The following is a 9,471-nucleotide window of genomic DNA, read 5'->3' on the forward strand; positions in this document are numbered from 1 at the left end:
TATACCTACTGCAATTACATGAACATTTGTACCATGCTATTCTTGGGAATTAGCTATACAATCATCAGATACATTTCAATTGTTCCTCATTAACTATCAACTAACTATGAAACACTAAAAGCATGATTACAAAGGATCTTTAAGATAACACCTCTGAATGTTTTGCTTTTCAGTAAAAGGCTTCATCACAATTTAGTATTTACTGTATCTTCTTTGAAACTTGAACAACTTATCTTCTCACTTTTTTTCTCCATGTGCAATTTTTACTGTTTCCCTTACCTGCATCTGACTTGTGTTGACTGTCCTAACAGGGTTGGAGTTCTCCACTTGATGAGAGGTACCAGCCTGTAACATGGTACTGGTAGCTGCACCTGTCATACAGATCACATGGTACTTTAATTCCATACACAGAGTAAAAGTATCATATACATGTTTTAAACATTGCCTATAGAAGGAAATTAAACCATGTTTTCAAAGACAATCAAAATAGAGAGATCAGTGGAACGTAACAAAATTCTTTATATACTACATAATTTGGTTGGAGTCTAGGATGTTGTGTGAAGCTGCATGCAGCCTACATTGATTTAATTTTTTTCTCATGTAAAAGGCATTCAACATGACAAAAAGTTTTAAGGTTAAGATTCTTGAACAGGTTAGTTGAGAGAATATACAAAAATGTAGATTCTTTGCATTGCTGGTAGATAAAAGGGGGAATACTAAACAATAATTCAAGTAATCACTTTCAATACACTGTACCTTGCTGCCCCTGCTGTTCCCCTGGGATTGTGCTGAGTGTGCTGTCCTGCTGTCTGAGTGTGCTGTCCTGCTGTCTGAGGGTGCTGTCCTGCTGTCTCTCTTGTTCCAAGAACCTTCGGAAACGTTGCAGGTCCAGCCTGGACTCAAACTGCTGTGAAAGTGTCTGTTCCTCGCCAGCCTCTCCTGCACAATGTACATGTACATGTAGTCAAGCACACTTCTTGTTTTTATCACAAAGGTTGCAGTTTGACAAAAAATTAACCGTATTTATAAAAATCTAATAGATACGTGATATTAAAGCATTTAAGATTGTAACTGCATTTAAGTTTGGGCGAATTTAATTTTGCGGTAGCGGGAAAATGGAGTGTTCGCGGTGGTTTTGAGTTCCCTGTAGTACCATCCTGAGAACTAAATTGTACTTACATTACTGTAGACACATACTATAGTGGAAAACCCAGAGGAGGTAAAATGTTAAGCGGTTTCGCAGTGAAGCGGCCACTGCAATAACTGCAAACATAAAACCACCAACAAAGTTATTAACAGTATATGACCGGCATTCTCCTTGAAGTCCTTCCCAACTTTTTGTATCTTACTACCTTGCTCTCTTTCTGCATCCACTTCATTCAGAGCACTCTGGTCCATAATGGATTGACTCAACATGGAGAGCTGGGTGGGCTGCTCAGGGGGCTCTATCACTGGGCCTCTCCCACTGGGGTTGTCAGGGGCCTTGGTCACATTGGGGAACCCTGTATATCTCTGTGGCGAGAAACCAACAAAAATATTCAATGTCTGAAAGACAAGAATCTTTAAAAATTTAGATATGGCCTCCTTCGGTCAATATTGACTGTGGTAAAATCCTAATTGATATCAGCCCTACAGCTTTGACAATGACTAAACAGTCCTATGCGAGAATGACAGTCTCTGCCACATAGGGCACATCTGTAAGCTGACTCAGGTCTGTTGCAAAGTTCTTTTCTCATGACCCGCTTTTCTTCTGCCATGCACATCAGCCTGGTTTCTTCCAATTTAAGCTGCCTGGACAGTTTGCATCTAAAGCTGGATCTATTATTTGCAAGGTTCTCCCAGTGCTCTGTGTCAACGTTAAGAGCCAATGTTCAAAAAAAGACCCTGGCTTTATTTAAGAAAATCCAGTATGCCCAGTGGTCTTCTTGGGCAGTTTTGACTGTTATTGTTATAGGAATAGATCAGACATACCTTTGGGTCATCTCCAAACAAGTCTCTGACCACAGCCATGACACGGTCAGACTTGGACAGGACGTCCTGCAACTGGTAGATTACAAACAAGTTAGTCAACATGGAGTGCGTGAAATTCATTTTTTTTTTCAAATAGGTGCACAGGTGTATCTAGTGTACAGAAAACATTGGGGCTGCACATTCAATATGTACAGGGAAGTAGAAAATGTCAGCAAAACCTATTGTCAGCTTTCAAAAATTGCACCCAGATTTTCTAGCCCTACAAATACAATATACAATGTACTAGGTAAGCAAGATGTTGGTTTTATAATATGCTGCTGACATATGGTTAATATTATATAATAAGTGTGATTTAATAGTTGTGCACATCTTCATTGTGGTATCAAAAAATCCATGTCCTACCTGACTGTGATCATACAACACTTCCCTCAGAAGTGCAGCTTTCCGCTTCTCCACTGTTGAAGGGGTCTTTGGTCGAGCACGAGCTGTACAAATGTAGTTGAAACAACTATCTGCATTTCACAAATAACTATTATTTGCAATTTAGTATTTGATTATATCCTCCTTTATGTTTCACAATGAAAAGTAAAATCTTATTAGCCTACTAAGGCAGACATCTGACACCAATTTAGAAATGTCTTTTACGGAACACATCGTAATTTTGATGGTTGAGTTTAATAAACAAACAGGAACTTGTCCACATTTAGCTATAGCCACCCCACATCTGTAAACCATTATGACTAGTACGAGTGAATAAAGGGACACATCAGATTGTCTGATAGAGGTGTCAATTAAGTTATGCCAGACAAAATCTCCTTGTTTCTAAATTGATGGACAGAGTTGTCTTGCACAGTTATATTGGTTATGGGGTTGGGACAATGCCCAACTTTTAGAATAAGTTTATGTTTTGAGTTTGACAACTTGCACATGCCACATAATTTATGTTCATGTACTAGTATGTTATGACAGCTATCTAACCTTTCTGTATCATCATCTTCTGGTTCTCCAGTCGGATAACATCCAGGTTCTTGGACTGGTGCACCTCGTGGCGGTGTTTCTGTAATGGAGAAAGACATCTGATTCAATCTTGATTGTGCCATTTTACGAATAGTTGACAGTTACTGTGATTTCGTCTTTTGTTTCATCAATATTTCAACTTGCGATTCTGGACATAAAGTCGCAATTTAAGAAGCTTTTAGAATAGCCTGGAGTTCAGTCTTGTTAGCTTTAGTCTGCTTTTTACGATCACTACTCTATTGGAAGCTGAATAAGTACAAACATGAACTTACAATCTCTTCATCTGTTGCTTTGTGTACGCTGAGGTCTGAGGTTGTGTCCTAGAGGAGCAAAAGACCATTTAGTTGATTGGCCAGCATGAACATAACAATATACTTAATATACATAACAATATACTTAAAAGATATAAGTTGTTTAAGTTTAACTTGATAAAACTTATGATCAATGGACCTTAAAAGACAACAGATAAGCGTCCGTTGTTCAATGTTAAATAACGATACAGCTATTACTTTTAGAATTAGGCTTGAAAATAATACTCAATGTAAATAATTATAATATATGGGTTAACCTTGAGACTTACTTTAATGTTAAAGGCCTCTAAAAAGAAAACAGTCCTTGTCTCGACCATTGTTTTGGTTTGCATAACAATGTCCTAAGGGGGTTTGTTTTGTTTTTGTGGGCCTTTGACACATTACCTAGAATTCCTGTCGCCACACATGCGTTCTGATCTCTGTAAAAGGGCTTATTGGTTTGCAAAATGTATCAAATCCATTTCCTTGATGATCCCACGCATTGTTTTGCTTACAAAAGTAACGATGGGAAGTTGTAACTGTAGTGTAAGAACTCACATCCCAGGGTGGCGGTGAAGGCTTGGGTCTGGGCTTTCTCCTTCCTTTGCTGGATCCGCTGTTAAAGCGTTGTCGTGGTCGGGATACGCGAACAAACGACATCCTGCTCACTCTTGTGTCTTCTTGGAACACACATAAAGAAAAATCAGTACCAAGTATAAGAAACACCGTCTTAGGCATAATAACGTAGGTAAGAAATGAGTAAGAGCAACTAAACTGTTGACGTCTTGCCCCCCTCCCCCACTGACGACGAACATAAACATATCACATACGTGCTGAATGTTGCATATTTGGGGCATATTTGGCTCACTATAGAAGTTTAGGTTTACTTATTAAGACATATATACTTACTGGATAAACTAATCTAGCAGAATTCCAACGTCAGACGTCAAAAACTGCTGCAGTAGACTTTGCTGGTGAAACCATCGTCTGAATCTCCCGCTTGGCCGCAGCACAGCGGTGTGACCTTTGACCTTATAACGCTGGCGAAAATAATTCCTTCAAAAATTAGTAAAATAGCAACTAACTAAACGTTCTTCCCTTAAGAGTATGGTAATTATTATATTCAGAATAAGATGAAAAGACGAGATTTCTATGTCTGAGGCATTTATTTTGCTTTCCTTGTTGTTGAGAAACATTTGGCGAATTGATATCTAAGAGAGTGGAATGTGCACCTTCCAGCCTCGATCTGATTTTCAGCGGGAACTAAACTTTTGCAAGAAAGTTTTTGACTGTCCGAGACGATATTTTTTCATCAAAGCTCTCACAAAGCAAAGTATATTTCAGTGAGAGTGTTTGAATTAACCAATTTCTTTATATATTCTTCGGCTTCCAGGGGACATGGTTTCTCCAGGTGGACTCAAACAAGTTGACCTTGACGAGTTAGCTCAGAACTTCACAGCTTGGCAAAAGGTGAGAAAGGGGGTGTGGTCTTCTTTCTTGATTTACATGCATTATACTTCATTGTTAGTGTCAATTGGGAGCGGACTCTATTCATATTTACAAATGAAAAGCCCATAGTGACAGACCAGTTGACTGAGGGTGTGTAGAATACTGTTCATGACTGTCCATTGTCACTATGTTCATACCATGTTACTTGCAAATTAGCCCTCGGGCACAAACTTGCAAATAAACTTCTTCTGTAAGAAGGCCCTATGCAAGGAGGTTAAAAAAACTCCTTGCCCTATGTTTTACTATTTTTGCCAGCTATGAAAAATAAAAACATTTGTTATTCCCTCGCCACAGGCTACGACTAAGGTAGCCCAAGAAAACAGTGCCCTACAGGTACAAGTGAGAGGACTGACCAAGCAGCTACAGGCTAGTCAGGACAATGAGAGGGTCAGGAGGGATGGTACAGCCTTTGAGTTGGTTGTATTCTGCTCGAATAAACTGCTGTGATCCTACATTATTATTTTTTTTAATTCACAAACAAAATGGTATAATGCAGAAGAATTCATGTGTTTTTTAAGACACTGTTTTTTAAAATTCATTATACCAGCAAGCCTTACATTTTCTTTTGAATGGAACCTTGTTATTCTTGCAGAGATCAGTGTGCTACAAGGACTTGTGGACAAGTTACAGGGCACAGTGGCTAAAAGATGTGATTTGGAAGGTGAGTCCTACATTATTGGTATACTAGTACATTATCTGGTTACAAGAAATGAGATTCTTCCAAGTGGATTGAAAAACTGTGTGTGCAATCATCTTAAAGTTGTGTCATTATGTCTTAAAAAGTATCTTTCCTTTCTTTTACAGATGAGAACATACATCTAAAGGACAAGATTTCCAACCTCCTAGCTGAAATGGACAATCTTAAACAGGTTCTTCATTTCTGATTGCTATGTTTGATGTTTCTTGTCTACACATACATGTTGACATGCGTCAACATGATCACTATCTTTCCTCTCAACGTCTGCTTGAATATCAAAATATTGGTATGAAACACAAGAGCATTCGAGTAGAAACGGTCCCCTGGCTCCCGGGATTTGAACCTGGGCCCACGAGCTTAATAACCCAACGCCATAACCGTTAGGCAAAAAGGTCCGGACCAATTGGACTGGTCAGTTGGTGGCGCTTGAACCCCACTGTTACAGGTACATTGAAATATCTAAAACTATTGTCTCTGTTCTCTGACTTTCCTTAGGAACATGCTAAGGAGTTGTCAGATGCCAGTCGAACTCTGCAGTCTGTAAAGGAGGAACATAAGGAGCAACTGAAGCAGTTCAAGGATAATACAGCTAAATTAAGTGAGCAGTCACAAATGTTGTCTTTTTCTGTAATAAGGGCTAGCAGAATGCAGCAACTATCAATGTGAATTTAAATTCAATATGCCATACATTTTTCTTCTACTATCAGTTATTCTAAAGCGGTCATAGCCCGCAATACCTAGCCTTTGTACCATCCAATTTCGACCAGGTGTCCTTGCACTTGCGATCGCTGCAAAAAAATCTTTTTAGGGCAGCGAGTGCAAGGAGCCCTGGTAGAAATCAGATGGTAGTTGTTAATGGTACACAGGCTACACAATACAACTGTCTGGTTAAAATTGCTTTTTGTGGCAAATGGCATTCACTAAGAGGGTCTACTCTCTATGCAGAAATTGTCTTGTGCACATTTAAAATGTACTGTATATGTTTGTATGTACAGGAGCTTACTCTCAGATACATTTGTATATAAAAGGTAGTTACACGCATTCATGCAGATACACACACACACTTACACTATCAAAGTGCCCACTCCTTCCATTACAGTATAACCAACACATCAATTTTTGTTTCCATGTATACAGAGAGGGAAGAAGGTGCTCTACTGCAGCAGACTGTTCAACAGAAGAACTCTGAACTCCAGCAGCTACAGAAACAGCTGGAGGATCTGGAGAGGGACAAACACTCACAGATAGTACAGCTGAAGATGGCTGTATGTCCCATTCATATGTCTTCCAAAGAGGCTACCTATATACTGGCACAATTTCTTGGAGAATTTTTTGTGGACAACTGAAAAGGGTGGATGGCACATGCACTCGAAAATGTAAAAAAGATCATCTCAAACAAACTGTCAAATGTCTGGCTCTGTTTTCCACTATTGCCATCTAAATATCCTGGGACTACTTATCTAATCCTCCCATTCTTCTTTCTTGCAGTATGACACCAAGTTGTTAAAACTACAGAAACAGACTGCAGCATTACAGCAGCAACAGAGGGGACCATCTTCAGCTAACCATGAAATCTTCAGACAGGTATGGTACATTTCATCTTACTGGCTCGATAGTCACCATATTTCTTTACAACCCATAAACTTTATTTTCATCAGCATGTAGTATATATCATGTATGAATTGCTTTTAACTACATGTATTTGTGACTCATCCCTCTTCTACTGTTGTGACAGAAATTGCAAGCTCTGAAGAATCAAAGTGAGCAAGAGAAGAGCACCCTCAAGAGGACCATTGGTGAACTGCAGCAAAAACTAAATTCTGTACAACATAGTCACAGCTTGAAGAGAAGGAAACTGTAGGTGCATGAAAAAAGGAAAGCCTGAGTGTTACAGTCATTCTTCATGAGACAACTACAAGCCCATAGTAATCAATATTGCTTCCGAAGAAACATAAGAACATGATGAATTGACCTGTATTGTGAGCCCTCTTACCGTAATGTTTATGCATCATAAGAAATGTGACAGAAATATGCACAAGTCTTTGACTTCCTTTATTTACACTGGTTGAAGTCATTACATGAAGTGTAACAGAATAGTTTTTTGTGGAAACAACTTGAAAATAATCTTGATCATTTGGATCCTAGTCCTTTCCATAGAACAAAGCCTTTCTTGTTACATTATCCTTACAAACTTGACCCATTGACTTTGTTATCAAAGTAGGTAGAGGAAAGTTCATCGATGTAAATTCTGTTTGAACAAATGGTGTAGCATATACAGTCTCAGTGAGAGTCCTTGATATTCCATCCCAGATTAAGAGTTTGTGTGAAACTCCTTCCTTGTTAAGTTGTTATACATTTCCCCATTAGATTGTTGATCAAGTAGTGTCCCATCAATCCAATGTCCCTGTAAAAATGCAAAAGAAAATGTTAAAACCAATCACAATTAGGGTGGGTACCATTACAGATATTTGTTGTACATGTTTTCTCACATTAGCTGTCAATCTTGATACAAAGTGTTTTCTACCAGCACACCTGGAGGATGGGCTTACTCTTAGCAATAAGCATGTTGGGTTCTTTGACTTGCAGAGATCTGATGCTCCCCATACACGTTTGTTTGTTATACATATTACCAAGACTTGGTGTCCTATCCAAGGTACTAATAATGCGAAATTCAGAATGACCACTCATCACATTTGAGGAATCATTTTTCATTTCCAAGACAAAGCAATTATCTGTTTTCACTCTGCTATGACAGCATTTCCGTACCTTCCAAGAAAGCAAAGGAGTCCAGTTCTTCTATGGAATTATCTGAAACAAATAAAATATGCATCAGGTCAAGCAAATAAGTTTTGATCGAAAGCGAAGAAAGACGTTTGTATTGCATGTTTCTATGAAACATCTGCTACAATAGACTTACTTACAGCAAGCACACAAAGAGCAAATCCATATCTACTAAGTACTGATAGCAAAATCAACCATTTCAATGCTACAACGCTCATATGTTTATCAACGTAATGTGCCTCCTGAAAAATTGTTGTCTATAATTATTATAGTGGATTGGTAATCACTGGTAGCAGGCAATATGGCACTGTAAACATGTATGGAAATTTTTATACATTGAATGAAGAAACTCGCACTCATAGCACTGAAAAAAGACCTACCTATGTCTTTCTTCTGAAGTGTCTTCCTCTTTCCCTGCCTGGCGTGTACATATGCTTCCTTGGCCAGTGACTCTATGAATAATTCCTGAAACAATGACATGGTTTAAAACAGGATACCCCATAAATAAATACCAGACACGTTGTTAAACTATGTATAATGTATCTGTATAGTACAGTACCGTTGTTTTGATCGTGCATGTTTATGATAAGAGGGGGAGGGGGGCGTTCTCACCGTCGCTTTCGATATCAACAAGACGGACTCCTGGCTGGCCAATGTGACGTCAGGATCCATTTTCATCATGGCCTTGATCCTGGTGAGAGGCAGCTTACTCAGCCGCTCCGGTTTGTCTCCATCCCCGCTCAGCTGGGACTCAGAGTTGGGAGTTTCGGGCCGGTCCGAGGCGGCGTCTGCGATTTCTCCATTTTCAGCTCCCGCCATTTTCTTGACTTTGTCCCAACTGCGCATGCGTTCTGAGGGGCTTATGGGATATCCTAACAGGTGGGTGCACCTGTCCCGCCCAAGTATCAAGGGAAAAACAACTACATTTTCCACCTTTGAAACAAATAGAAGAAATGTTCTACCTTCCCCTGAAAACATATTTGAAAACTCCTATCCATGGGAAATTCTGTTTAATGACTAGGAATGGTACAAAATGTTTTCCAGACCGTCCCATGAAATTTAAGATAACAAACGTCCAAGAGAAACTCCATAGAAAAAATTGCAGCAACACAATTTCGCACATTCGTGATGGTGATAACCGATTCACATACACAATAATGTGCCCTGACCGTGTTATCGGGTTTTTTTCTCGATACCCGTTGCAGC

At 39.2% G+C, this 9,471-nt stretch overlaps 3 protein-coding genes across 3 annotated transcripts; 1 reads left to right on the top strand and 2 right to left on the bottom strand.

The window, feature by feature from the left end:
* Nucleotides 1-96: 96 nt before the first annotated feature.
* Nucleotides 97-4,323, bottom strand: LOC118431478 (spindle and centriole-associated protein 1-like). Its single transcript, XM_035842718.1, has 10 exons — nucleotides 4,188-4,323; nucleotides 3,837-3,955; nucleotides 3,261-3,308; nucleotides 2,950-3,028; nucleotides 2,374-2,456; nucleotides 1,972-2,043; nucleotides 1,353-1,512; nucleotides 757-939; nucleotides 280-371; nucleotides 97-114 (listed from the first exon to the last, which is right to left on the bottom strand). Exons 2-10 carry the CDS (start codon nucleotides 3,936-3,938, stop codon nucleotides 97-99), a joined length of 837 nt encoding a protein of 278 aa, XP_035698611.1. The 5' UTR covers nucleotides 3,939-3,955; nucleotides 4,188-4,323.
* Nucleotides 4,324-4,563: 240 nt separating this feature from the next.
* On the top strand, nucleotides 4,564-7,386 carry LOC118432447 (coiled-coil domain-containing protein 89-like). The gene is made up of 8 exons (XM_035844030.1): nucleotides 4,564-4,748; nucleotides 5,082-5,187; nucleotides 5,380-5,448; nucleotides 5,592-5,656; nucleotides 5,980-6,082; nucleotides 6,622-6,749; nucleotides 6,973-7,068; nucleotides 7,220-7,386. The coding sequence occupies exons 1-8, from the start codon at nucleotides 4,677-4,679 to the stop codon at nucleotides 7,343-7,345; spliced, it is 765 nt and encodes a 254-aa protein (XP_035699923.1). The 5' UTR covers nucleotides 4,564-4,676; the 3' UTR covers nucleotides 7,346-7,386.
* Nucleotides 7,387-7,518: 132 nt separating this feature from the next.
* LOC118432449 (DNA polymerase epsilon subunit 4-like) lies at nucleotides 7,519-9,126 on the bottom strand. The gene is made up of 4 exons (XM_035844031.1): nucleotides 8,878-9,126; nucleotides 8,646-8,730; nucleotides 8,251-8,292; nucleotides 7,519-7,888 (listed from the first exon to the last, which is right to left on the bottom strand). Exons 1-4 carry the CDS (start codon nucleotides 9,109-9,111, stop codon nucleotides 7,875-7,877), a joined length of 375 nt encoding a protein of 124 aa, XP_035699924.1. The 5' UTR covers nucleotides 9,112-9,126; the 3' UTR covers nucleotides 7,519-7,874.
* Nucleotides 9,127-9,471: the final 345 nt, after the last annotated feature.

This window comes from Branchiostoma floridae, chromosome 15 (assembly GCF_000003815.2).
Source record: "Branchiostoma floridae strain S238N-H82 chromosome 15, Bfl_VNyyK, whole genome shotgun sequence".
In the NCBI taxonomy this organism is placed as follows: domain Eukaryota; kingdom Metazoa; phylum Chordata; class Leptocardii; order Amphioxiformes; family Branchiostomatidae; genus Branchiostoma; species Branchiostoma floridae.

What these genes read in the sequence shown, in the direction of transcription:
- LOC118431478 (XM_035842718.1), bottom strand. Translation starts at nt 3,938, where the DNA reads ATGTCGTTTGTTCGCGTATCCCGACCACGACAACGCTTTAACAGCGGA. An exon ending in AAGCAACAGATGAAGAGATT is followed by an intron (nt 3,029 to 3,260) that starts GTAAGTTCATGT and finishes TCTCCATTACAG; the next exon opens with AAACACCGCCACGAGGTGCA. An exon ending in TGTTGTATGATCACAGTCAG is followed by an intron (nt 2,044 to 2,373) that starts GTAGGACATGGA and finishes GTAATCTACCAG; the next exon opens with TTGCAGGACGTCCTGTCCAA.
- LOC118432447 (XM_035844030.1), top strand. Translation starts at nt 4,677, where the DNA reads ATGGTTTCTCCAGGTGGACTCAAACAAGTTGACCTTGACGAGTTAGCT. An exon ending in ACTTCACAGCTTGGCAAAAG is followed by an intron (nt 4,749 to 5,081) that starts GTGAGAAAGGGG and finishes CCCTCGCCACAG; the next exon opens with GCTACGACTAAGGTAGCCCA. An exon ending in TAGTACAGCTGAAGATGGCT is followed by an intron (nt 6,750 to 6,972) that starts GTATGTCCCATT and finishes TCTTTCTTGCAG; the next exon opens with TATGACACCAAGTTGTTAAA.
- LOC118432449 (XM_035844031.1), bottom strand. Translation starts at nt 9,111, where the DNA reads ATGCGCAGTTGGGACAAAGTCAAGAAAATGGCGGGAGCTGAAAATGGA. An exon ending in TGTTGATATCGAAAGCGACG is followed by an intron (nt 8,731 to 8,877) that starts GTGAGAACGCCC and finishes TCATTGTTTCAG; the next exon opens with GAATTATTCATAGAGTCACT. An exon ending in ACTTCAGAAGAAAGACATAG is followed by an intron (nt 8,293 to 8,645) that starts GTAGGTCTTTTT and finishes TATTTGTTTCAG; the next exon opens with ATAATTCCATAGAAGAACTG.